This window comes from Pezoporus occidentalis, unplaced genomic scaffold, assembly GCF_034315485.1.
Source record: "Pezoporus occidentalis ecotype Australia unplaced genomic scaffold, CSIRO_AGI_Poc_V1 ctg312, whole genome shotgun sequence".
Taxonomy (NCBI): domain Eukaryota; kingdom Metazoa; phylum Chordata; class Aves; order Psittaciformes; family Psittacidae; genus Pezoporus; species Pezoporus occidentalis.
Genome location: NW_026915073.1, coordinates 262121 through 290089, shown reverse-complemented (window position 1 = coordinate 290089; position 27969 = coordinate 262121). Strand labels below are relative to the sequence as shown.

Below are 27969 nucleotides of genomic sequence, written 5' to 3'. Positions count from 1 at the left end.
AGGGGAGACTGAGATGAGCTCTTAGGCAGAAGTTGCTCACTGTGAGGGTGCTGAGGCGCTGGCACAGGGGGCCCAGAGAAGCTGTGGCTGCCCCATCCCTGGCAGTGTTCAAGGCCAGGTTGGACACAGGGGCTTGGAGCAAGCTGCTCTAATGGAAGGTGTCCCTGCTCATGGCAGAAGGCTGGGACTGGATGAGCTTTAAGGTCCCTTCCAACCCAAACCAGTCTGTGGTTCTATGATAACATTTAGTTAACACACACTGGAAACACTCTCAGCAAAACTAAAGCTATGCTTCCTCCCCTGCCCCCCAATTTCACAACATGATTCGCTGCCTGCAGATAGCTCCGAATATGCCAACTGAGTTACCTGGAACTGGCAAAATACTTCTACCTCCTCACTGTCTCCTCCAGCATACTGCCTGCCAAGGCATTTGAAACTGCTTTTACAAAGGCCAGGGTCAGTTCCAGTTTGAAAGCTGGAATTTGCTTTGCTGAGGTGAGGCTTTACAACTCCATTTTGCTGTGCTTAAAACCAACTCCCCCTCCCAGAAACCACAAAGGGACTCTGAGCACTCACTGTGCCAGAGTCAGGAAGTGAATCAAGCCACCTACCCAGGTTCCAGTGATTCCACTGTTATCCACCTTACATATTCTGGGGGTTACTTTATGTATGTATATACTTTGGGGGTTATTATCTACTTTATATCTACTTCGGGGGTTTGCTGTTAGTAAGGGGAGTGGGGATGGGTTACTGGTTTTTCCAAACAGCAGCAATACCAATACTAGAGGTTTTAGGAGAGGCAGAGTGCTTCCCATCACTCTGAACCCCAGGATACACCAAAGCAATGGGATGCTCATGAGCTCACTCACTGTACAGGGACTGACTGTTCCAGGCTTGGTCATTTCAGGCAGAATAACAAAGTGCCCAAACTGAACTGAAATCGATACTCACCACCCAGACTGCACTTCAGTTATCAATACTTAAAACAAATGATAAAGGAAAAACTGCCCTTCCACCATCAAGGAGCTGTCATGGAAAAGAGCCAGCAGACAATTCAGCAGCACCCTGAGGTCAGGTTTATGAGCCTGTTCAGCATGATGGCACCTAAAGCAGGGGAAAATGGTTCTCACTTCTAGGGCCATGGCAAACAGCTTAAGATGCTGCTGCCTGTAACCACAGGGCTCCCAGAAGTGGGACTTCAGGCAGCCCAGCTTCCTCACCCCTGGAGCTTGCCAAGGAGTGAGTTGGGGGAAATTTCATCTGGCTTCCTTCTTTTCCAGTCCTTCAACCTGGCCCATCGAATGGATCCATTTCTGTTTTGCTGAATCTTAAGCCAATGGATCAGAGGAAGACAAAGTACTGAATGTAACATTTAAATCTAACAATTCATTAAATCCTAGATGTTGAATCTGTTGAGAATAAATTACACTTCTGTGGAACTCGAGCCATAAGCACAGACCGCATTTTAATAGGATTTTAATCCGCATCTTCTGCAGAGTCCAAGTGATGTTTTGCTCTTCAGAGGAAACCTCTGGGTGAAAAAAAAGAGTTAAATCCCTACAAAACTGATACCAAGCCATAAAATAAGAGCTGTGTTAAACGCAGCACTAACCAAAACCTATTTCCAAACCTTCTTCCCCATGACTATTACAGAGACACAGTAAAACCGTGGCCCTGCTACCTAATGACAGTTTCCTCCTACTGCTACAGACCAGGATTTCAGGATTGAACAAAGCACCTTTCTCCCAGCCATCCTCTGCCCCTCCATTTCCAAGCTGACTGCATCAGGCTTTCTCACTTCTGCTTTGTAAAACAAGAAGTGTTGCACTACCCATATCACTTTCTTACAGATGCCACCTCCATCCTAGAATAATAGAGCAAATAAGATGAGAGACTTCCTTTCACTTGAGCATCATGTAGTGCCATCACTCAGTGCGACAGCAAGTGCTCCAGCGCTGGGTGCTTCATGACAAAAGTCAATATATTTCACTACTCAGATGAGAAGCAAGGACAAGCCTTCACCATCCAAACACTCCCTATCCACCGTTTCCTTGCTGCATTCACCACCAGGAGCCAACTGTCTGCATCCTGTAATTGTTTTTATGTAAAATCAGCTGAGCTTTGGCTAAGTACCCATTCTGGTTACTCACAGTCACATGCCCTCTCCTCTCTCCTCCACTTTCCCACTGCTAGATCTTTGCATGAAGCTCTTTGCCAAACCTTAAGTCTTGGAGCCCTCACACGTTTAACCAGGGTTTTAAACACAGCATGTGAAAACTAACAAAAGCTGCCTCCGTGCAGGGCTTCAGACCTTCTTCTCCCTTACTTGGGTTGTAAATACTTCAGAGCTCTGGCCCAACAAATGCCATTTGGTCCAAGTGGAGTCAATGCATTTTCTGAAGTAATTCATACTAAATAGGCAAGGGGGAAGGGAACTGCTGCTGCTGTCTCACTTGCAAGGTCCCAAACACTGCAGCAGTGAGACCCAGTCAGTATAATTTAATATAAAAAGAACTTCATCACTATTTCATCCCAAAATCTTTAGTGGAAAGAACTGTTGCCAATAAATTACTCCCTGCAACTAAAATGAATTGTTAATTTCAGCCCATTTATCATCAGAGTAAGTTTACTATCACAAAATTAATCCTCTCCTCTACAGGAGGCAACTTTTCATGAAGGTGAGCAAAGACAAAGCATCTAATGACATAGATATTACAGTGGGGTGGGGGGAAACAACACCCTTTAAAAGCACCTTCACATCCCTGGCAGAGTTCAAGGCCAGGCTGGACCAGGCTTGGAACAACCTGCTCTAGCAGAAGGTGTCCCTGCCCGTGGCAGGGGTTTGGAACTGGATGGCCTCTAAGGTCCCCGCCAACCAAAACCAGTCATGGTTCTACAATGATTCTGTAAACTGCAAGGCGGAAGGAAAATGTGCCCTCTCGTTCCCTTCTGCTCCCCAGAAGGGTGTATTGAAACCCAGACCTGAGCACTGCAGTTTCTAAGTCACCTACAGCATCATCAACACAAGGAGGGAAGAACCATGAGCCTCTTCAACTGCATCAAGGCCATTAGACCTCCCTGGGTATTAATTACCAGACTGTTCTTTGCAGTCTCTCCAAGTGCAGAGGATATTAAGATGTCATCATGCAGGATACATGCCATATAGTGCACATTCCTGATGGGAATTAGTGGTTTCTTTTATGAACAGCCCAAAGTTATGTGTGTATTATTTCACAAGAACAGTCAGACTGCATTTCAGGAGCCAGACCAAACCCTGAAACACAGCTCTCATGTGGAGATGGGAGAAAACTACAACAAAGGAGTAGCATAATGGAGATGTGAAAGCAACGGTTTCCTTTCAGAATGCCTTCATTCAGCTGTCCTTTCAGCTACTGCTCAACAAGAGAGCTCAGTTACACCAACAGGATTATTAATATGAAAGAAGATGATGTTAAGTTACAAAACCCAACAGAAGGCAGATGTGAAGAGCCAGAATGAGGATACATGGGGAAATGCTGCCTGCTTCACAAGTCACAGGGATGGGCGACACTTTCACTGGTGTGAATGAAGTAAAATAGACAAAGCCTCTGGCATAAACCCCTGTGCCTCAGAGCACAAACGCCAGTGATGACTGGGAGGGAACATGCAGAACGCAGCTGGTGAGATACCAAAGCAGAAACAATCTGGTTATGTCCACACTGAGGTTCAAGCCCAGCTTAGGAAGGCGTACAGCAACACTGGCTCCTGTGGCCACACAGAAAGTCATTCTGCAAAACAGCCTCACTGTGCTCCCCAATTCTTTAACTGCACTGGAAAAGAGCACAGCATGCTCATGACTGCTTAACTGCACTTGAGAAGAACATTGCGTGCTCCCTAGATATTAAAAAATTAGTTTTACACTGACAGAAAATCAGAAAAAGACTCAAAGAAAAAAAAAATCATATTGAATTTACTTTAGAAAATGGAAACCCCTAAACAAAATCAGCACTCTTGTGCATCTTCTATTTATCCATCAATGCAATCAATAAATCTTCAACTTCCCAAAAGATTAAGTCAAGCCATAAAATCTGGGGTTGTTACCCACAAGTGCCACTTTAGAACATTTAACCAAACCCACTCCCAGCCCAGAAAGCTCTGAAGGCATTTGGCTGCACACCAGCAGCTGAGACACTCGCAACATCTACAAAGAAGAATGAGCACCCACCAGAAAGGCCATTTTCTGGCGCAGATGAAGCCAGGGAAGACACATTGGCTACAATACATGGCCTGTTTCCCAGTGTCTGCTCTGACATTCCCTGCAGCCAGCCCAGGATGGATGAGCAGATCCAAGGTCTCACCAGTCCAGCATAGGAAACCAAAGCAGCACCTGAACCCAAGTGAGCAGATGCTACCTCGCCAAACTCCTCACTGCCTGCACACATACGGCAGGATAAAAGGAAAAAACCCTCAGTGATTCCAGAAATAAATATCCCATTAAATGTGACATCTTCTTTTCTAAAGGAGATTGTGCAGTTCCAAGACCTCTGGGAAGACCAGGCACATCAACATCCATCAGCTTTTCCTGAACATGGCTCCTAGGACAACTCCGCAAGTGCCCTGCACCCAGGAACCTGTGCAAGCGCTGCTAGTCCAGCACCAGCGCAGTGGCCCAGGCAGACAGACACAGGAATCACTCCACAAGGATCTGACAGAGCACCAGGCTCTTGCCTAACCCAGAGATCAGGAATTTCAACAAACCACAATCAGTACTCATCTCATGTTGCATTCTGCACCTATTTCTCTTTAAAACCTTCCTGGCTCAGTCAGCAGTTACCAGAGCTGCCAGTTTTGCAGAGCCCTGAGCTTGACTGATGCAGCCCCCCCCCCCCCCCCCCGATGGTGATACAGGCCACTAAGTGCAGCTACAGTTACACATGGGACAGAGGCAAGGAGAAGAAAAGCCAACACCAGGCAAAGATCAAGTATGAAAGGTCTAAGTAACGAGGTCTGCTAGAACTACCTCTTATTTTGTTTATTTGTGGGGCTCCATCAACGACATCCTCAGTAACCCCACCTGTAAATTCCAGCCAGAGATGGGAGAGGGAAGGGGTTAACCCGAAATGCAGCTCACCATCACTAATCAACTGTTTGTTACACACAATCAAAACATAAGGGGTTTATCTTTTCTCTGCAGGATCCACACTGCACTGTGTGCACTGACTGCAAATCTCCAGCAGTAATTTATGCTGCCCTTTTCAGCTAAGCAGGACCTAATGACTCCATAGGATGGAAGATCTCTAAAGCGTAACAGATGCAGACAACCATGCTGATGGTTAGAAATCCATCCAGAGAATTCAAAAACAAGCCCAGGAGAGTGTAGCTTGGGAGTGTTTCCTGAATATTCATTATGCACCCAGAAGAAAACACATTTTAAGACCAAGATGTACTTTAAAATGCCTCCATCCAACCCTGCTCAAACTGGAAGCACTCTTGAGTCAGTTTAAAGGATGTGTGGTTTCTTGAAACTATAAAAAGCAGCTTTGTACTAGTACCTGAAAGCCTTTGTTAATGCTTCCCAGAATAAAGTCATCCCTTTTCCTGTTGTTCCCTGCAGTGACTGTAAAGATGAAAAAAAAACACCCAGTTATCCTTTCCTAGGAACGCAGAGGCAAAGCAAACCAGGGGGAGCTCACAGCCTGCCATCTGCTCTAAATTCCCATCCTAGTGCCTTCCCGTAAATAAGCCATCCCATAAATAAGCCACACAGGTGGAGGAGCAGGGACACTGCACATCTGCACCCCCTCCAAAACAGCTTCATGTTTACAGTCAACACCTCAGGAAAGCTGCCTCATTGCAGGCAAACACACACAGCAATTATTCTGAGAATACCTAACCTGGAAATCCTCTCCAGTCAATACAACAGAAACAATCACTCACCTTTGGGTCTGAATTTAACCTGGCACCTTTTGAAAGCAGCACCTTGTAACTGCCATCCCTTGAGAAGTTGACAGCACCTTTTGTTTACCAAACTGGAAGTTAATTTTGAGGGCAAAATTCTACTGTCAAGCCCAAAAACACTGAAAAACCCCATGCCAGACCACATGCAAAACTACTTGTCAAGAGCTTGAAACTAGGAAAATGTCCACAGAAATACCCAGAGCTGTCCAACTAAAACCATGCTCTCCAGTTGAGACATAAACAGCTCGTACAAAGCAGTGGAAGCCAGAGGCAGGGCCCTCCTTCGCTGTGCTTTGCATACTTTGGCACCAAACGAGAACAATTTAAATGTCTTTCAGATTCCTTCTGCTGTTACCAGCGCCAGCAAGAAACTGTTCCAGCACACGAGGGACTGCTCAGTTCTTCAGCACTTCCAGCAGCCCCACCAAAGAGCTCTAGTATTGCTCTCAAGCTCCTAGTTTTCTCTCAGCCATTTCTTAACATACCTCGCTAGAGAAGATGCTGCAGCTTCCAGCACACGTATCCTCATGACTAACAAAGACTTTCAACCTCAGAATCACAGACTGGGCACAGTCCTTCTCCTCAGGGCTGCTCCATCAGTCTCCACCAGCCTGTGTTTGTGCTGAGGATTGCCACGACCCAAGCGCAGGCCCTTGGATTTGGCTTTGTTAAACCCCATGAGTTTCACACAGTCCCACCTCTCCAGCCTGTCCAGGCCCCTCTAGATCCCATCCCTTCCCTCCAGTGCATCAACCACAGACAGGAGCTACGGAGAAAACACCCTGCTGGGGCATCAATCATTTTATATCCTTGATAGCATTTACATACCACCACAAACTTCCAAGCTTTCATTGTCCAGTCTTCCTTTTTTTTTTTTCTTTAATATGGCATTTACTTGATAAAGGACTGTTTCTAAGCCAAAATGTCACAGAAAACCTCCCTCAGGAGCACACTGACCGATCCAAACAAACTCATTCCACCAGCCTTGGTACCACTCAACATTTTTATCAATGACCAAAAGGGAAACAGAGCAACTGCTGTTTGCAGATCATGAAGCCCAACAAACAGTAAGCAACAACGTGGGCAACCTGTTTGTACAGAGCAACCTGACCCTGCCAGGTGGCCTGAACTCACTAGCACAGAGTCTGTTTTCCTCCCAGCGCCTGTACAAATAGCCCAGCAGCACAGGCTGCACCCAAGCAGGCAGGAGGAATCCCAGTTAAAAGCTCTTCCAGCAATATAGTAGCGAAAAGGATAAAAACCAGCAGTCCAAGGGCGTGTAACGAAGGAACAGCAAGTAAGAATAAAGCAGTAAAAGAGATCTTTACATTGTACATTATACAGGCTATTCCAGACTCCTCTATGCAAGTCTTCCAGTCACAAATGTCATTTAAAATGACTCTATGCAGTCTCTGGCAGCACAGAGGAAAGCCACCAACTTCCTCTGCTGCATACCCCATGAGCAGGCCCAGCCTGCTGAAGGATATAAAAATCAAATACATGTGCCTGAGGCAGCACCTAAGAAACAAAGTGAAGTTGAAGCCACCAACAGTACACATCATTGAAAACACAGATGTGGAAGCTCCAGATGCCTGGTACTCTAAGCTGCTTGGGAACAAACCTAAGCCCTGCCATTCTGCCAGTTAAAAGCATCAAATCCCTATGCCAGCAGCAGTCAACTCAACCTGCTGGCAGCAGCTGGTCTGTGCTGGAAGCATAGACCATCCAGGACCAGCAACGTGCTCGCTGTGCTCTTCAGATCCTTTGGAGTTAAGAAACAAACACCTATCTTCTTGGCATAAGCAAAACCCCCAAAACTGAGTGGTTTTTCAACCCAGTTTAGAAACCCCAGCACTGGGCTTGATGGAAGTGTTCTTCTGTTATAGACTATACAACAAACTAAAAAAACAAGAGAGAACAGTTTGTGTTATGTATGGCTAATGATACAAGGAAGTGCATTCATGGAGGAGGAGGAAATTATCGTACATGTATACACATATGGCTGGTAATATTTCTGCTTCAACAACGAAAAAAGAAAAAGAAAAAAGAGAAAGCTAGAGCAAGAAAACATGCTCTCAACATCTGTGAGTAGCTGGGAGCTCCACTGGATTTCCGTGCTATGGAGACACCCACAGTGTTCATTCCTGGAGTTCAGTACAGTTAATCTAGAGACTAAAATCACTGCAATTACAAAAATAACACTAAAAAGTCGTATTACTTATTGCAGCAGTCTCATGTATTCACACAGCTTTCAGTAACGCTTCTAAAACACTGTGAGCACAGTCGACAGCTATCGTTCATCCCTGCTGGATGTTACAGTGGTTCCCAAGTCTGCGCCATGGGGAAGCCAGTCAGTCAATCACAGAGACAGCAGAGGCACCCAGTGACAGACACCCTCAACAGTAAGCACTACACTCCTGTAACTGAAGGATGAGGCTTGTCAGCAGCCCACTCCAAAATAACCCCTCTTTGCAATGGAAAATGGAAAAAGATTGGGATATATCTGGATAAGGCAGCCAGCAGACTTAACTTGCCATTTCAGGGCCTAGAGAGGAAAAAAAAGGAAGGTCACCAATATCCTACCTCCTTTGGTAACTCATCTCAGTGCCTGAAGCCTCCCAGGCAAACTGCTGTGCTACCTGGGTCAGGGAAGATAAAGTATTAATGGACAGAGCAAAGCAAAACGCCTTTCACTGAAGCTGCCCTCAAGCTCAGCACATGCAGAAAACAGTCAAAATCAGGGGCTTGCCCCTGAGTTCTTCTAAGATTTGAGGATCTTCAACTTCTGTGCAGCTTCTAAAGCTACACAGCAAAAAACAAGGCACTCTTATAAAAACCCCCAAAAGCTGCTTGACCACCTCACTGCAGTGATATCCTCCAATGCCATTTCCTGCTCCTCTGGCACTTCCAACTTTCAAACCATCCGTAGCTCTGAGGCTCCTTCCACCCTACCAGAGAGGACTTGGAATCATTTCAGAGTAAGTAATCTTCCTCTCCCTCCACAGCATGATCTTTAAATCCTCCAGATAAATGATCTTCTTACCCTTGCACTAGCTGCTCTTTTCCATAGGGTTACTTGCAACTCCCTGAGAGCGTCTCCATTCCCTCTGCTGCTTTCATTACACCCAGAACACTGCTTCAGCTGCAGCCCAAGGTCCCCCACTCCCCCTTATTCCACCAATCCTCAGCTGATCCCTCTGCTCAACAACCTTTCTCCCCATCGCCATTTTATGCACCTCAGACCATTCACACCTCCTTTTTTCTTGGCTGGTTTAGGTCCCTTCCTTCCTTCCCTCCAGTGCTGTACAGTTTCCACTCCTGCCTTTGCCAATCACCCTGAGCTTCCTTTAGTCCATCACAGGGGAGGAGAGAAAAGCCCTCAGCAGCTCTCGTGCCTTTAATCCCTTTCCCTCCAGCATTTCAGAAGCTCAGAAACCCAACTATCACCTCTGCTAACCCTGCCCTGCTAACCTCACCTCTGCCCTGCCCACACCAACGCTCCACTCATGCTTCTGCCAAACTAATCCTCCCAAACACAGAATCTTTCCCATTTCTTTCCAAAAAGAAGGCTGACAACAATATAGAGCACTCTAAACCACTGTATTTTCATCCAGTGACTCTTTCATTAACCACATCACTAATCCCAAGGTATCTGCCTTTCTTCCAAACAGCTAAAAGTTCCCTGACCTTTGCTTCTCTTCCTCTCACACATCCTTTTATTCCATCAAGAAGATCACAAGGAAAGAATCCAAGAAGGAAATCTGAGGGATCTCTGCAGCCTCCCTCACCACATCCATCCCTGCTTTGAGCAGTGTAATTTTAAATCTCCCATTTGCCATGCCTACCTGGGGCTCTCCAGACCAGCAGCAGCACAGGGGCATGTTCAGTCATACTCAATCAAAGGATGGAAATTTCACCTGCTGAAGCTTACATTACACCTGCTGTTAGGAACTGCATGAGGAAGGTGCCATAACACTGACAGAAACACTCCCACAAAGGGAGCCTGCATTTAAATTTGTGACTTCACACTAACACAGTGTCTTATTTTTGCTGTAGTTTTGAGAGCAGGATTTCAGAGGGATGAGCAAAAGCTGCATGCTGAAGGCATATTTTTACCTACACTTAGCAACGGTCAGAGAACAGCTTTCACAGCGGACCTGCAAGCACTGGCCATATCCAACCCATTGCTTTATTCCACACCAGTGTTCTATCTCAAGTGACCTCCATCTCAGTATAAAGGCAAAAATCTTCTCTGAAAGTGATTTTTATGAAGAGGGAAAAATAAGGTTGAAAAAGCCTTCCTCCAGCAATATACTTCAGAAAAAACTGCCAGCCCAACCAATTGCCAGGGATATGTGCACAGGCTCTTGGGCTCCCACCAATTCACTGCAACCTTGGCCAAGACAGTTGGGCCCAGTCTCCCTCTAATCAGTTCTTTCCTAACTCATGATTTCACATTCAGTCCTCTGCAACCCTTAAGCAACTCCAAGCTGCTCTTCCCAGAGGACAGATTCCACTTTTCCTTCAAACAAAGCTTTAGCATACAAAATAAAATGTCTTCTGCCTGGCAAATGTTCAGGGAGGAGAGAAAGGAGAAGTTACCCTGCTGCAAAAACAAACCCTACCTTTTCCTTTGGTACTCTACTCTGTGGGAAAGCCAGTGAAACCCTGGTATGGGGCACAAAGTCCCAATTAAAAACAGTGCCCTTTCCTATAGTCAAAGGAAAACAGGATCTTGACAGGGCTGTTGTTTTAGAGCATGCTCGAGAGCTTTTAAGATTGGAGCCCTGTTTCCTCTCTGACATCACTACACATTCTCCCTGCATGACCAATGCAGTGACACAGTAACAGGTTTTGCCGCTACAATCATTTATTTTCTTGCAAAGAGGTTGCCCACAAAGGGAGAAGGAAGACAAGGAGCAAAAGGTGAAGGAGCTGTGCAATGCACAGAGCTCACTGGTTGCTTGGCTATACCCTGCAGTACCTGACCTGGTTTGGGTTCTTCATTCTCTCTCCTCCTCTCCCAAAGCAAAGTATTATGAGAAACATACTTTCAAACCCAGGATCTGGCTCCACTTCCTGAAACAGGAACTTCAAAAGCAAATCAGACCAGTTCCATAGTAATTACGACTCATTTCTTCATTTAAGAAAAAGCACAATGCAAACCAACCCCGGTGGTTAGGGCTGCTTTAGGAAGCTGTACCTAGATAAAGTAATGCAAACAGGGCAGCCAACCACAGATAGCTGTGTCCTCATTCTAACACAGCTGAATGACGACTTATGAAGCTTACACCCCCAGACATCCCCAAGGAACAACGTAAGTGAACGACTACTGGATGTCCTAGCTGCTTTCAAGATCACAACTTAATACCACATTAAGTATAATTACACAAGCGCTGCAACTATCAGGAACCCTCCCGCATCTCTGGATGGAAAGCAGGAGTTGGAGTGCAAAGCACTGTTCTAACTTCGGGCTGCTGAAAAAAGGACGACACAGAATAGCTCATCAATAGCTCTTCTCGAGCTGCGCCTGTTCTTTTGTTTTGCTTTCTGACCTCGAGACTCTCTCGGGCTGAAGTCAGAAAACAAAATGTCATTGTTCAGCCTTAATGAGACAACGTTCATTTTCCCGTTGTTTATTTAAATCCCCTGTAAAACACCAACAGCGGCGCTGATTACGGCGAAACACTCATGTTTTCTTCCGGGGGGGCGGAGAAGGGTTTAGAAGAAAAACGCGTTTTCCATTACGAAGGAGCCGCTGGTGGGACAGCCCTGGTGGGGCGCAGGCTCGGCTCGGCTCGGCGAACTCCGCCGTTCCCACACAGCCCCCGGCCTAAGGCACCGCAAAGCCCTCAAACCCGCGATCCCGCGGTGAGGGTCACCTCAGCGGGGACACCTCCCGCGGGTCACCTTGACAGCCGGTACCGGCCCCCTCGCTCGCCCCTTTGTGCCGCTACCCGCCCCGGCGGAGCGCCGGGCCCGCGCACAAAGCCCCGGCGAGGGGAGCGGAGGGGCCGTGTGCGTGGATGGAACCGGCCTGAAGGGACCGCAGCCAAGGCGGGAGGCGCGGGGTCCCGCCCGCCGCAGCGCGGCCGTTACCTGGAAGTCCCTGTCCTCGTTGAAGCGAGAGAACCTGTCCGCCATTTTGCGCCGCCGCCGCCGCCTCGCCTCAGCCCGGGCCGACCCCGCGCCTCCGGCCACCTCCCCTCAGCACCAGCACCGCCCCCGCCCCGCCGGGCGGCCGCGCGCATGCGCCGGCCTGCAGCGGAGCCAGGCGGAGAGGGGGGTGGCTGCTCGGGGCCCGGCGGGGCGGGGGAGCAGGACGGGACGGATCGGGACGGATCGGGACGGATCGGATCAGATCAGATCAGCTCCCGCACCGCCGTCCGCACTGCCGCCCGCACCGTTAAACCTCCGCAGCGGCTCCCGCTGCGGTTCGGTGCACGCCACACACTGCGCAGGCGTCAACACCCCCCCCCCGCCCCCTCGTCTGCGCGCGCATCGTGGCTGCGCATGAGCAGAGGCACCAAGGGATGAAGGAGGAGGAGCTCGACCCCGGGGACTGGAGGGCGCGAACCCCGCTTCAGGCTTCCCGCCCTCCCTGCACGAGCCAATAGGATTGTCCCGGCTTCTTGAGTGATGGCGATGCCAACCAATAGGAGCACTGGTGGAGCTGGTGCCGGTTGACGGCTGGACAGGAGCCAGCGTGTGCGCGGGCGGATGGGTGCTAAGGCGCGGGCTGGTGCCAGCGGCAGCAGGGCCAGGGCAGTGACTGTGCCCCTGCACTGGGCACTGGTGAGGCCGCACCTTGGATCCTGTGCTCAGCTCTGGGCACCTCGCTACAAGAGGGACATGGAGGTGCTGGAGCGGAGCCAGAGAAGGGCACCGGAGCTGGTGCGGGGCCTGGAGCACAGGGGTGATGGGGAATGGCTGCGGGACCTGGGGGGTTGTCTGGAGAAGAGCAGGCTCAGGAGGGACCTGATCGCTGCCTACAGCTGCCTGACAGGAGGATGGAGCCAGGAGGGGCTGGGCTCTGCCCAAGGAACAAGGGATGGGACAAGAGGAAACGGTCTCAAGCTGCACCAGGGCAGGTTTAGATGGAGCTGAGGAACAATTCCTGCCCCAGAGGGTGCTCAGGCATTGGAACAGGCTGCCCAGGGCAGGGCTGCAGTCATCATCCCTGCAAGTGCTGGCACACCATAGGCGAGGCCTCCATGCCATGGGTTAGTGGTGGCCTTGGCAGTGCTGGGGAATGGTTGGACTTGATGAGCTTAAAAGGTCTTTCCCAACCTGGTTGACTGCATGATTCTCTGACTCTTCACCCTGCACAGGAGCCGTGTGCCCGCTGGCACAGGCATGGCCATGTCCCAGTGCGTGGTGCAGGGAAGCAGCGTGCAGCAGGCAATATGCGGGGTCTCCATCTCACAGCAGCCCTTCGAGCACAGGGGCTGGGCAGGCGAGCTCTTTCCCACCCACCGCCGCAGCTGTCACCACCTGTCTCGGAGCGTGCTGGTCTCTATTCCCGTCTCCCCGCATCCCTGACAGCCGGACAACGGGATTCCATCTGCCTCTCCATTCATTCCTTCCCTTTCCCCTGCCGGGAGCCTCACTCCCCGGATCCCTCTTGCGTGCTGCCCTCTGCCGCCTAGTCAAGGCAGGATGAGGAGAAAGATGCTGGCAACGGACTTGCCTGAAGCGTGTTCGCAGATCGAGCTCCATGTGCCCCCGAACCTGCCCCTGAGCTGCTCCCCTGGCACAGTGAGCGCTGCCCTGCTGGTCGGTGCAGGGGGGCCGAAGCCGTGGTTGTGCTCTGCAGCCCGCAGCAGAGCTCTCTCGATGTGTCCCTGCAGTGTTCCCGGCTGAGCTGCCCTGCTGGAACTCCTTCACGGAGCTCCTTCGTACACCGTCTAACTTGCTAGAAGGGATGCTGCTTCCATCCTTCCCCCCCACCTCAGCATCCCTGTGAAACCCCCCTAATCCTGGCTCTGTCCCAGGACCAGTCAGCCCTGTGTACTGAGGAGGGCCTCATGGTTGAAAGCTGGGACCCCTGCATCACACAGTGGCTCTGAGAGCTTTTGCTGGGTGGAAGAATGCTCGAATTTGCTCCTCATTGCCCTAAGAAAACCCTCAAGTGCCTGCCTGTGCTTTGCTCAGCTTCCCACAAAAACCTCAGCACCGGGGTCACCCACCTCGTCCTGCATCAGGTTTGCGCAGCAACCGGGTGAGGAGCAGCTGCCACAACCTCTCCCCTTTATGGGTCGTGGTCTCTCTCCTGCTGACATCCCTGCGGCTCCTCGTACCTTGAGCACTTGGCCCCATGGAGGGTGGAGGAGCTGAGACGCTGAGGGAGCAGCCTTCCTCCTCCTGGGAATTACCACTGTGCTTTCCGAGGGGACTGTCCCCTCCTCGTCCTCCCGAAGCACGCAGACAGGTCCAGGTGGGCAGGTTGGAGCCGGGATCCCTGCCCAGGGCACGCCCCACATAGGAGCAGCAGTCGAGGGGACGCTCGAGCCCTGCAGCCCCCAAACGTGGGGTGTCAGCGCCGGGGCTGTGCCCACGAGAGGGAGCTCCTGCTCCATCAGGTGGGCAGTGGGACCTCCAACCACCCACGGGCCCCCACCCTCCACGGGGTGGCCCGCAGGGAGATGGAGCCCTTCTGACCTGGGGTGGGATGAGCCGCGCCTGTGCCTCCTTGCTCCTCTGAAGCAGTTTTGTGAGGGGGCTGCGGCCCCGGCCCCGGCCCCGCTCTGCGGCTGCGGGAGGGGCCGGGGGGGGGGCTCAGAATGAATGTGCCCCCCTCAGCTTCTCCTCATGCTGAGGGCTGGTCCCAGTGGGGACGTGTGGCTGCCAGGGACAAACCTGCCCCACTCTGCCCCCTCCATGCCCCCTACACTGGAGGGACTGGGCACGGGGACAGCTCAGTGTCCTTGCTGGGCACAGCTTCCTGCCACGATCAGGTACAGTGACAGATCAATGCCACCCTTGGGCACGGACCTCAGTCCAGTCCTCTGCTGGGCTTGGGGACAGCTCAATGTCCCCATCGGGCACAGTTCTGTGCCCTCCCTGGGCACAGGGGTGGCTCAATGTCCCCACTGGATGTGGGGACGGGTCAGTGTCCCCATCGGGCATGGCTCAATGTCCCTGCTGAGCACAGGGACAGCTCAGTGTCCTTCTTGGGCACAACTTCATGCTGCTGTCAGGGACAAGCACAGTTCAGTGACACCCCCAAGGGTGACACAGGGATCAGTCCACGCCTGTGATGGACACGGAGACAGTTTGATGTCCCCATCAGGCATAGCTCTGTGTCCCTGCTGGGCACAGGGGTGTCACAGTGTCCCCGGTGGGCTGGGGACATTTGAAATGGTTGTGAGACACCGTGGAGGCCGGAACAAGCCTCATGGCCCCACTGCAGCCCCACTACAGGGGCAGCTGGGTGGTGCCAGGGGACAGGCAGGGGACCCTAAGGCCCACCTTGGCCCCATGGCATGGGCTCACCAGTGCCCCCTCACTCGGCCCTGACAGGGGCTGGATATAAATAGCAGCCAGCTCTGTCACCTCCTTTCACATGCCCGGTGCTGGCAGGGCCACCCCCACCCGTGGGGACACAGCTGTTCCCAGGACAGGGAGGGGTGGCCATGGGGGCACCCCCACCGTGGGGAGCCCCTCTCCAGACACGGGGAGCAGTGCTGGGGGCACGGAGCACCCAGGCTGCCCACACGGGGCATCGCTGCCACTCAGGAATGCAGAGCCCTGCCCGGGGTGCTAGCACAGACCCCCAGCACCCATTGCCAGCACCAGGGGTATTTCCAACCCCAAACCAGAGGAGAAAGGGGGTGCCTCGCCCCCCCCCCCCCCCCCCACCCCCCATGGGCACAAACTGCCCCTGCTCGACCTGCAGCTCTAAAAATACCCCGAGCTCCTGACAGCAACAGCTGGGTGCGGGGGGACCCGCGGGGGGATGGGGACACTGGTGCAGCCAGCCCCGGGTGCCCTGGCCCTGCACCCACCCCCTCTGAGCCCAGAACTCCATAAGGGGACTCCCCACACCCCTCGGCTGGGCCTGCCCAGTGCCCTCTTCTGCCAGTGGGATGCAGCAGGATGGTAGAATTCCAGCTTGGTTTGGGTTGGAAGGGACCTTACAGCTCCTCCAGTTTCAACCCCCTGCCAGAGGCAGGAACACCTTCCAATGGAGCAGCTTTCTCCAAGCCCCTGTGTCCCGCCTGGCCTTGAACACTGCCAGGGATGGGGCAGCCACAGCTTGCCTGGGCACCTTGTGCCAGTGCCTCAGCACCCTCATAGGGAAGAGCTTCTGCCTTAGATCTAACCTGAACTTCCCCTGTTTCAGGGTGAACCCATCACCCTTGTCGTATCGCTGCAGTCCCAGATGAAAAGCCTCTCTCCGCATCCCATCCCGGCAGCCACCACCGTGCCCGGCCTTGCCCCCTGTAGCCAAGCAGCCACCGGCACGGAGCCTGCCCCGCTTGCCGCGGCGGCTGCGCCTCTCGCTAGTCCCCGACCCTCCCCGCAGCCCCTAATCCATCTCTCGCAGCAGGAGATGCCTAAGCTGCCTTTTCATGCCGGCTCCTCCGCGCGCGAGCTGCCGCGCTCTCAATGCCGGCCCTGGCAGGAGATGTGTCCGACAAGCTGAGGGGCTGCGTCCCCCGCCAGCAAGGTCAAGGTGTGCTTAAGCCAACTTCCCCCTCCCTGCACCCGCCCGGCCCCGCGAGGGGTTTGTCCGGGCCACACCATGGCACCGGCTGTCCCCACACCTGGGGCCCCGCAGGCTGACCCTCACCTCAGTGGGGCTCGTACCCAGGGCTCAGCTCACCTGACTGGGGCAGCCTACAGACCAGTCCCACCCCCACATCCGTTGCAGACAATCAGACCGGTTTAGACCAGTACAAACCAGTCCTGAGGACAGCAGGCACTGGTCTCTGCCCTCCCCAGCCCATAGGACAGTGCGTGTGCAGCGGCTCTGGGCACAGGCGTGCAAACACCCACCAGTGGCAGCAGGAGCACCCCGACCTGCTCCCATGTCACACTGCTGCGGGCTCTGTGTGTGCATGTGCACTCGTGTGCCCACTCACGCACGGAGGGGGACCCATCCCTCTGTTCCCGTGGTGACAGCCCCCTTCCTCCACTGGCACCTTGAGCCAGCGCTTTTGTGGCTGGTTTTAATTAGAGGACCTTAAGTGTCAAACAAAGCCAGGGCCTGGGGCCGGGGGGGTGGCCTTCCCCTGAGCTCCTGGGGGACCCCCAGGGGTCCCCATCCTGCCAGGCACAACCGCTCTGTCCCCTGATTCACTCTCCTTCCCAGCCCCAAGGGATGGGGAGGTGGGAGCTGGTGCTGTCAGGAGCCCCCCTCAAAATATTGCCCTCCGGATGGCGCTGGCTTCCAGCCCAGGAGTGGGGCCATGAGTGGGGCTGGTGCCAGCGGCTGTGCCAGCCCCAGTCTCACCCTGAGTGTGCACCGGGGCTCCTGGCCCCAGAGAGGGAGCTCAGAGAGGGGCCAGACCTGCGCTTTGTGCCCATGGCTGGGCTGGGGGTGCTGGGACAGGACCTGGGGGGGTTCCAGAGGTGCTCCAATCCCTGGTCCTCCCATGGACCCCACAGCACTGGAGGAGTCCTGCGGACTGGGACTCCATAGGGACCACGCCCTGCTCCAGCAGGAACATGGAAGCCACCAACCTCTCTGGAGGTGGTGGCACCCATGGGCCACCTGGGGACCCCAGGGTGCTGCGGGCAGGGGACTGGCAGCATCGGGTCACCAGTGTTCCCCAGTGCTGTACTGGGATGCAAAGACAGTGGAACAGAGGGGGATCAGGACTCCTGTGTCTCTCTCACTGCGCAGCTCCTGGGGGGGGGGGGGGGGCTGCAAGGGGGAGCTGGGCTGGTCCTATACTCCCAGTCATGCCCTGCCTGGCCTGTGGGCAGCACTCACCCTCTCCTGTGGGTGCCAGGATGGGTCCTTGTCCTTTGCCCAGGCCCCCGCAGGGAAGCCTTTGGAGATGGGGGCAGGACACCGCACTCCTGGATGATGGGACCAAAGGGATTCCCCAGCCACCCTGCATGTCCCTACAAGGTGACACCCCTGGGCAGCACCCCCAGCCCACCCTGGGATCCCTCCTGGGGCTGGCTGACACGTCTGCTGCCATTCCCCCCTCCCCAGGAGGCCCCAGCACCTGCTCCGGATGGAACCATGTCCCTGCATGTCCCCAGTGCCCAGAGGTCTTGGGCACCCCTTGTCCACCAGCACCCCACAGCACCCAGGAGGATGGATGAGGAGCGTGGGGCCAGCCCCTGCCACCCCCTCTGGAGGTGACATCCCCTCTCCCCTGGAAAAAGCCAAAATCCAAAGCTTTTAGGAAACCAAAATCCACGTGGCTGCACAGACACCCCCGATCCCCCTCCATCCCCGGGATGGGACGAAAGCCCCCCCGAGGCTGGGGACACCGCGTGGGGGTGGCGGGGCTGCGTCACAGGAGCTAGACCGTGCACCCATGGGCCCGAGGGGAGCTGGGGTTTGTGGCCGTGGGCTGGGTGCCATCCATCCCACCCTGCTTCACCCACAGCTCCCCCATTCCTGCCTCATCCAGGGCCATGGGGACCCCCTCATTCCATCCCGGCCCCCCGTGTCCTGCCAAGCGCCGCGATGACAGGAGGGGGGGGAGAGCAGGGGGTGATGGGGGCCGGGAGTGGGTGCGCATCGAGTGGTCCCGTTCTCCCCCCCCCGGCTTTGATTCCTGAGCCCCCCCTGCCCTTCCCCCTCGGCCCGGAGCCGCGCAATGGTTTCAATTACGCTCTGAAAGGCGGTGGGGCCTCTTTTCACGGGAGCCCGGGCTTCTCCCGCTCACAACAAAAGCTTAAGTTACAGGAAAGGCAGAGAAAGGGAGGGCGGGCGGGGGGCAGGGAGGCAGCACAAGGGCCCCAGCACCCCCCCGGACCGAGCGGTCCCCGCCGGGCGCCCCCCAAGGCCCCTTCCCTGGGATGGTGCTCGGGGAAGGGCAGCCCCCCCCCCCCAACCGCTGCCAAACCTGCCCCAACGTGGGTGAGTGCCCGCGGGTGCTTCCGCAGATGGGGGTCCCTGGGTGTCCCAGTCACTCCCAGTGTGTCCCAGTCCCCCCCCTCAGTGTATCCTGATTCCCCCCAGTGTGTCCCACATCTTCCCCGTGTGTCCCAGTGCCCCCTCCAGTGTGTTGATCACTCCCCGTGTGTCCAGTTCCCCTTCCTCGGTGTGTGTTGGCCCACGCCAGTGTGCCCCCGCTCCCCCCAGATGTGCCCCAGATCCCTCCAGTGTGTCCCAGTCCCCCCAGTACATTTTGGCCTCACCCCTCTTGTGTCCCCCCTCCGGCAGCACCCCGGGGTGGCCTCAGGAACCCTATGGGGCCAAGGCCTGGGAGGGGGGAACGACCGGACCTGAGTGGGTGCCGGGGCGCCCGCGGGGGGGAATCCCCCCCGGTGCACACTAAAGCGGGGACTGGTGCAGGGTGTCGGGGGGGGGTCAGCCCGGGAGGGGTCAGCCCGGGGGGGGGGGGGTCAGCCCCGGGGGTTCCGTCGTGGCCCCGTCCCGACCCCACGCCGCGGGGGGGAGTTTTCACGGCAAGAAAAAGTCGTTGGGGGGGGTCCGATGGGGGGGGGGGGGGGGCCGCTGGGGGCGGGGCCTGGGGCGGCGGGGGGCGGGGCGGCCGCGCCGTTTGAATGTGATTGGCGGAGCGGGGGGGGCGGGGCGCGGGGGGGCGGCTCCGCCCGGTGGGGACGCGGCGCTGCCCCGCACAAAGGCGGCGGGAGTGTCCGGTGTGGCCGCTGCGCTGCCCCGGCGTCCCGCACCCCGTCGGGACCCCCCCTCCGCACATCCCCCACCGACACCCGCACGGGTCTCCGCCACCGGGCACCGCGTCGGGGCAGCAGGACACCGGGACCGCCACGTCCGAGCATCGGGAGCCGTCCCGCCGCGCACGGTAGAGCGGGACACCGGGAGTCATCCAGGCGGGACTTGAGCGTATCCAGTCACCGGGAGCCGTCCAGGCAGCAGGGGACCAGCAGTTCCGGACACGAGGAGGCGTAGAGGCAGCACCGGGCACGGCAGAGCCGGGCAGGAGGAGCGGCCGGCTGGGCACCGGGCACAGTAAACCCGGGCGCAGCAGCTCGGGGCACCATGGGCCGCCCCAGCGCGCTGCCTGCCCTGGCCTGGCTGCTGGTGGGGCTGAGCGCGCCTGCCCCGTGCTGCAGCCAGCTGCACGGTGAGAAGGGCATCTCGATCCCCGACCACGGCTTCTGCCAACCCATCTCCATCCCACTCTGCACCGACATCGCCTACAACCAGACCATCATGCCCAACCTGCTGGGTCACACCAACCAGGAGGACGCGGGGCTGGAGGTCCACCAGTTCTACCCCTTGGTGAAGGTGCAGTGCTCGTTGGAGCTCAAGTTCTTCCTGTGCTCCATGTATGCGCCGGTGTGCACGGTGCTGGAGCAGGCCATTCCACCGTGCCGCTCCATCTGTGAGCGCGCGCGCCAGGGCTGTGAGGCCCTCATGAATAAATTTGGGTTCCAATGGCCGGAGCGGTTACGCTGTGAGAACTTTCCCCGCCATGGCGCCGAGCAGATCTGTGTGGGGCAGAACCATTCCGAGGATGGCAGCTCACCGGCGCTGCTCACCAGTGCCACCCCCTTGGCCGGCCAGGGTACTCCAGGAGCCCCTCGTTATGCCACCCTCGACCACCCCTTCCACTGCCCACGGGCACTGAAGGTGCCCAGCTATCTCAACTACAAGTTCTTGGGTGAGAAGGACTGTGCAGCGCCCTGCGAGCCCACCCGTCCCGATGGCCACATGTTCTTCAATGAGGATGAGATCCGTTTTGCCCGTATCTGGATCCTCATCTGGTCCGTCTTGTGTTGTGCCTCCACCTTCTTCACTGTCACCACCTACCTGGTGGACATGCAGCGTTTCCGCTACCCGGAGCGACCCATCATCTTCCTTTCAGGGTGTTACACCATGGTGTCGGTGGCCTACATCGCTGGCTTTGTGCTGGAGGAAAGGGTGGTCTGCAACGAGCGTTTCCAGGAGGATGGCTACCGCACGGTGGTACAGGGCACCAAGAAGGAAGGTTGCACCATCCTCTTCATGATGCTCTACTTCTTCAGCATGGCCAGCTCGATCTGGTGGGTCATCCTGTCCCTCACCTGGTTCCTGGCTGCTGGCATGAAGTGGGGCCACGAGGCCATCGAGGCCAACTCCCAGTACTTCCACTTGGCCGCCTGGGCTGTGCCGGCTGTCAAGACCATCACCATCCTGGCCATGGGGCAGATCGATGGGGACCTGCTGAGCGGCGTCTGCTTCGTGGGCCTCAACAACATCGACCCTCTCCGGGGCTTTGTGTTGGCCCCACTCTTTGTCTACCTTTTCATCGGTACCTCCTTCCTCCTGGCTGGCTTTGTCTCCCTCTTCCGCATCCGCACCATCATGAAACATGGAGGGACCAAAACAGAGAAGTTGGAGCGATTGATGGTTCGCATCGGGGTCTTCAGCGTCCTCTACACAGTCCCAGCCACCATCGTCATCGCGTGTTACTTCTACGAGCAGGCTTTCCGTGAGCACTGGGAGCGCAGCTGGATCAGTCAGAACTGCAAGAGCTTGGCCATCCCCTGCCCGCTCCACTTCACCCCCCGCATGACCCCTGACTTCACCGTCTACATGATCAAGTATCTCATGACTCTCATCGTGGGCATCACCTCCGGCTTTTGGATATGGTCGGGTAAAACCCTGCACTCGTGGAGGAAGTTCTACACGCGGCTCACCAACAGCAAGCAAGGCGAGACCACGGTGTGACCCCCCTGTGCCAGCCACCTCCACTGCCCTTTGCTTTTCATTGGGTTTTTTTTGGGGGGGTTATTATATATTTTTTATTTTTAGATTATTAACATCTGAGGGGTGTCTCTTTCTCTTTGATTTTTTTTTTTTTGTAATTAAACCTGTAAATAGCATTTGTAAAATTAATTATATATTTCTATTTAAAACATGGTAAAATAGGAGGGGGAAAAAAACGAGAAAAACGAGGGGGAAAGAGAAAAGAGAAGGGGGGAAGAGCAAAAGGAGAGGAAAAAGAAAAGGGGGAGAAAAGGTGAAAATATAAAAAAAATTAGGAAAAAACAGGGAGAGGCAAAAAGGAGAGGAAAAAGAGAAAAAGGAGAGGAAAACTGAGCAGGAGGAAAGGGAGGGAGAAAGGAGGAGAAAAAAGCAGGGGAAAGAGAAAAAATACCCTTCTGAGCCTGGGCAAGGGTCCTAACTTCGTCTCCCAATCGATGCTGTCGGGTTCCCCCTCCCCGCGGTGCCGCAATGGCCGAGGAACGGGAAAGGCAACGGGATCGGGAATGGCTCCTGCCCACTCCGGCCCTTCCCTGCCCTGCCAGCCCCCGAAAAAGGGGGGAAAAAGACAAAACCCCAATTGGAAACTCCCCAAGGAAAGTTGATTTCCCCCGCCCCTTTGCTGGCTCCCGCAGGACCGGGCTGTGTTTGTGTGTGTCCCTGGCTGGGGTCCCCGCCTGTCCCCTGCTCGGCCACAGACTTATCCCTTTTTAAGCCGTCCTGCAAATACAAACGAGTAAAACCAACCGGTAACTTCTTCCCTAGGGCTGCTTTATTTCCCTCCCAAAAAAGTAAGAAATTAAACTGGGGGGGTCCCATGGGCGCTGCCGGGCCCCCCGCTTCCATCGCACTGCGGGGATGAGCCAGCGGCTCCCTCCAGCTGGAACAAAGCGCTTTGCAGCGGGAAAAGGATCTATTTAACCCCAAAGTAAGGAACTTTTGGGTTGTAGAGGGAGGGGGGGACCCCTCCTGTGCCCCCTCTGGAGAAAAGAGCTGACATTTCCTACAGGATCAGGGGGTTTGGGCTGTGCGTGGTCCCCTGATTCCGAATCTCTGGAGGGAAGTGGGTCCCAGCTTCAGTTGGGCTTGTTGGGATCTGGGCGATGCTGGGGCTGGGCTATGGGACGTTCGCAGCTGGAGAGGCCTGAGCGGGTCTCTGGGAGGGGAAGGATGGATTTAATCAGCTGCATTGCACTGAAATCAACCAAAAATACTCTTCCCAAAATGGAGAGGGAGACCCGGGAAGCGTCGACCCAGGACCAGCTCCAGGAAGCCTCAGCTCCTGTCGCCAGCATTTCAGGGTGTTGGATCCTCCGGCAACAAAGACGCATTGGGATGGGGGGAGGGGGGGGGGGATTGAGTCATTCCCCTTTCCCCAGCAACACCCCGGGATAATTCCGAAACCACATTAAAAATCCCAATTCTCCAGCAAAGGGAAGCAGGAGCCGAAGGGGTTAAGGCAGCGCCTCTCCAGCACATTTTGGAAAGGAAAAACTCTTTGGATCCGGTTTAATTTTCCAGTGATGACTTGGAAAGGGGGAGAGGAGAGGGGGGGAACCATATCAAGGGTTTTTCCCCCATCCCATGGTTTGGAGAAGCTGTTTGAGGGCCGGGACAGGCCCCCCTGGCCCCAACCCGCCTTCACCTTCCAAAATGGGAATGAAAAGAGGAAAATGGGGGTGATTTTCTCGGTGATGATGTTTTTGCTCCTTCCCAGGGGGGAAAACCGCGTTGGTGGGGACATTGGCAGGACGATGGAGCCAAGGGGATGGGGATCACCCCCCTCGCAGCCCTCAACTCTCTGCACCCAAAGGTGCCATCACATGGGGGATGCACCCTTGCCATGGGGATTGCTCCGCCCTTGGGCTGGTTCGTGTTATCCGGGTGGAGGATCCCACTCCCCAGCAGGCAGATCCCACCCAAGGCTGCTTTGTTTTCCAGAGGCGAAGAGCAGATCGCTGGGGGACGAGGGGGAATGTAAACTCTCCACCCAGGAATGCAGGAGCTGGAAAATGGTTTTGCTTTTCAAGGTTTCTGTGTCCCAGCTTATGGAAAACAGAGCTGGGATTACAGCAGCTGAGGCTGGGTGCTGGGAGTGCTGAGCACCCCATGGGTGCTGCTGGCACCCACCTGTGGGGTTGTGTCCATGTCACCTCTTACCGGCCTCACAGACTCCTGTGATGTTTGGATTTAGAATTGGAGAGTTGGGCTGGATCCTGCCCCAGCAGCATCCATGTGGCTCAGCCCAGGGCTTCTCAGAGGTGGTTTTGGTGCGAGTTGGAGGTTTTTGGAGGGTTTTGGCTCTTGGAGCTATTTGCAGCCCAAGTGGGGAAGGAGCTGGAGGGTGTCTGTGAGACACAGTCATTGTGTGTCCTCTCTGTCCCCTGGGCTGTCACCCCAGCTGTGGGTCACCCTGCACCAGGTTAACCCCAGGGACAGGTCACCCTGCACCAGGTTAACCTCAGAGACAGGTCACCCCAAAGATGGAGCTCCTTGGGGATGGGTCACCCTGGAGACAGGTTATCCCTGGTGTGGGTCACCCACAGAACAGATCGCCGCATGCCCAACTAACCCCAGGGACAGGGGACAGGGACCTTGCGGCTGCACACCAGCCCTCCCAGGCTACTGACTCCCATCCTGCTCTTCCTCTCTTAAGCCAAGCAGAGGGAGCAAACGCCAGTGGCGGGTCCTGCCGTATTCCCTGAGCGGCCATGCTGGGGGTCCTTTGATGTCCCCTGATGAGCACCGCTCTGTTTTCACAGCTGCCCGAGGCAGCAGAACTCAACTGAAGGGCAGCCTGGCCCCAGAGCACATGCAACTCATCACACCAGTGCCTGGAAGCTCACAGGGCTCCCTGGTGCGGATGGGGACAGGGGGGTCCCCAGGAGGAGCCGCCGTGGGGTGATGGGGCTGAGCTCCACCCCATCAGGGACACAGCCCCAGGGGTGAAACCAGTGCAAGAAGTGGGTGCTGGAGGGGGGGACTGGTCTCACTGAGGGAAGAATGGGTCATGGGATGCCCCCAGAATTGGCTGTCTCAGTGCTTCTGTCCCCCAGGCTGGGGTCACTCCTGTTCCCTGGCTGTCCTATCCTCCAAACCATAGGTTCCTGTCCCCACATCCATGGGCTCTCCTGTCCCCCTGGGGGCTCGTCCCATTGGCTGTCCTGTCCCCATGGCCCTCAGGCTCCCCTGTCCCCTGGTTTGATCCATCCCCTGTCTCCTGGGGTCCCCCCTCTGTCCATGGGGACTGTCCCACCAGCTCAGCACCGGGTGACAATGCCCTCGGGGCACAGGGGTCCCTGTCCCTTCTTGTCCTGTGTCCCCAGCAGTGATGTGGAGGGGTGGCAGCAGGAGGTGACAAGGAGCAGGGATATGATGAGGGACAGCTCCCGGTGACCCACCGCTCACTGCTATTACCCGTTAACGGTGTGACATCCCCCAGGGTCCCATTGAGGACACAGCTGCCTGCGCACGGCTCGATGCACCTCAACCTCCAGGAAGACGAAGCCAGCAGGACTCGAGGCCACGGGGACGGTCCCCCCTGGTCCGAGAGCCCCCCGGGGTGCCCCCGGCCCGCCCCGGCCCCGCTGTACCCCCCCAGCCGCGGGCGCTGGGGCGGGATCTGGCCGGGGCCGGCAGCGCCTGGCCCGGCTCCAGCGGGGACAGGCGGCGGCGGGGCTAAATCGGGCTCCCGGCGGCGCCGCTCTTAAAGGAGCCGGAGGGGCCCGAGCGCAGGACGTGTCCCCCGGCAGCCGGGATGGCTCCGGCCAAGGGTGGGCTTCCCGCGGCAGAGGGAAGGATCCCGCCTCTCTCCCGACGTCCTGCCCTGGCCATGCGCTATGTGGGACCCCATCTCCGTGCAGGGGTCATGCCTGAAGGGGGGGGAGGATGTGGGGCCACCACCCCATCCCAGGGGCCCCCTGGAGAGCTTGGGACTAGGAGATGAGATGTGCTGTATCATTCCCAGCATCCTTCTTGGAAAACACGGGACACAGAGATGTGTTTCCCCATATCCATCCCAATATCCCTCTTGGAGGATGGAGGATGGATGGAGGTGGGATGGGTGGGCATGGGACCCCTCTCCATCCTGGTGTACCTCCTGAAGGACATAGGATGGATGGACATGGTTCCTCACTTCTGTCCAGCACCCAATCCAGAGAAACGGATGGACAAGGGATGGGTGAACAAGGGATCCATCCCTGTCCTGCTGCACCTCCTGGAGAACAGCCGTCTCCCAACATCCCTCTTGAAGATGGTGGATGGATGGAAGGCGGATGGGGTGGGCATGGGACCCCATCTCCATCCCGGAGAACATGGGACAGATGGACACTGTTCCCCACCTCCCTCCAACAGCTCACCCAGAGGATGGGATGGGGCGGGATGGGGATAGGATGTGCCCGGTCGGGGGCGGCTCCGGAGGCGGTGTCGCCGCTGGATGCGGGAATGTTTTTGCAGCTGGAGCCGATCAGGGGCGGGAGGGGCCCGGCGGGGGGAGGGGAGCGAGGGGGGAGGTGCGAAGGGGAGTGCGTCGTTGTGTGTGGGGGAACGTGTGTAAGGGGGTGTGCAAGGGGACGGGGCTGTGCGTGCACAAGGGGTGTGCAAGGGGCGGTGCGGAGGGGGAGGGTGCGTGTCACAAGGGAGCTTGTCCTCGAGCAGGAACACACGGGTCTGTGCACACGTGTGCAATGAGGGGACACACGTGTTGCCCATGATGGAGCATCCCCCAAAACTCAGGATTCCCCATTGCAGGGATGCTCCGTGCACGTTTACAGCAGCATGCCATGGTGCACACATGCACATGGACTGCGTGTGTGTATGTTACCCAGCCATGCATGCACACCCCACATGTATGCACATCTCCCCACGTTGGCGGCACTCCCCGTACACATGCTCACACCCCAGGCTCACCTTCCCGTGTGCACGCACACGCCATGCACAGACCATGGATGGATGGACGGGGGGATGGAGGGAGGGATGGATGGATGGAGGGATGGATGGACAGGGTGATGGAGGAATGCGGTGAGGAATGGATCTCAGGCAGCGTCGCAGGGCCGTGCCTTTGCCTGCATCACCCTCTGCTGCCCGCTGTGGCACCCGCCCGCGCCCGCGGGGTTCGGAGGCGAACGGGGGTTGTTGGTTTTATCTTCTGCAAACCGTGGTTCAAAACCCATTTAATGCTCTTTGGTCTTGGGGGGGGGAGGGATTCATTAAATCCGGTGTCTGGTTTAAGAACCCAAAATGAGTCGTCCCTCCAGTTTTGAGGTGTTTCTTTAGCCGCAGTTCTGAGAACAGGGGATGGATCTATGCCGGTGCTGTGGGATCGGGCTGCCATCGGTGGGATGAGCTGTGCGGTGGGTCTGGTCTCAGCGCCAGCCCCATGGTTGAGGTGCAAAGCCTTGCTCACCGCAGGGATAAGTCCCTGCGTCTGTTGCCATCTCCCCACACCGAACGCTGCCTGTCCTCGAGCTGTCACCCCCAGGTGGGTGCGATGGCACGGGGGTGGGGGCTCCCTGAATCCTGGGGGGCTGCTGCTGCTCCCTGTTTGAGATCAAACTGAACCTTCACGGTGTTAAATCTGCTTTTGCAGTGGTGGGCAGGCGCCGATCCGCGGGGGTGCTCACCCCAGCTCGTCTGGGGCAGGGTCAGGGACGGGGGTAGCCACGGGTGGGTTTCGGGGGGTGATTTTGGGGTCTTTCTGCCGAATCGCGGGAATTCCCGCAGCCCCACTCCCTGCTCCCGGCGTGGGAAGGGGCGGTGCGAACGGCGGGGGTGGCGGGGAAACGCACCAAGGCCTCTGCCACCGTGTGCTGCTCACCAGGAGCGGTGCCGGGATGGGGGCTCACCCTGTCCCGCCGCGCCCCTCCACTCGAGGGTCCCCGCCTTCATCCCCGGGGTCCCGCAGCGGCGGGGGGGGAGCATTCACTGCAGCCCCCTCCGGCGCCGCGTGGGGGAGTTCGGACCCGGGTGCCGGTGTCCTGGTGGGACGCCCCCCCTCCCCGCGGCTCAGCGGGGCCCCGGGGCTCGGGATCTGCCCAAACCGCGCCGGGGGCTCCCCGGCCACGCCCCATCAGAGGCCACGCCCATTCATCGCATGGCCACGCCCCCTCCGTCCCGAGCTCTCCGCCGCCGGGACTACAACTCCCGTCATGCCTCGGAACCCTTCCCCG

At 56.3% G+C, this 27969-nt stretch overlaps 2 protein-coding genes across 8 annotated transcripts in view; one reads left to right on the top strand and one right to left on the bottom strand.

Moving 5' to 3' along the window:
• The window catches only part of GPATCH8 (G-patch domain containing 8), a 50124-nt gene extending 37945 nt beyond the window's left edge, over nucleotides 1-12179 (bottom strand). For 4 of the 7 annotated variants that reach the window (XM_062628252.1, XM_062628249.1, XM_062628253.1 and 1 more), the window contains exon 1: nucleotides 12037-12089. Coding sequence is in view for 1 of the 7 variants with exons in the window: in XM_062628246.1 (XP_062484230.1) it covers nucleotides 12037-12081 (45 nt within the window). In the remaining 6 variants the exon portion in view is untranslated. Of the gene's footprint in view, nucleotides 1-12036 lie in introns of all 7 variants that reach the window. The other 3 variants (XM_062628251.1, XM_062628247.1, XM_062628246.1) reach the window with 2 other exon arrangements.
• Nucleotides 12180-19673: 7494 nt separating this feature from the next.
• On the top strand, nucleotides 19674-21934 carry FZD2 (frizzled class receptor 2). Its single transcript, XM_062628245.1, has one exon. The coding sequence runs from the start codon at nucleotides 20093-20095 to the stop codon at nucleotides 21764-21766; it is 1674 nt and encodes a 557-aa protein (XP_062484229.1). The 5' UTR covers nucleotides 19674-20092; the 3' UTR covers nucleotides 21767-21934.
• Nucleotides 21935-27969: the final 6035 nt, after the last annotated feature.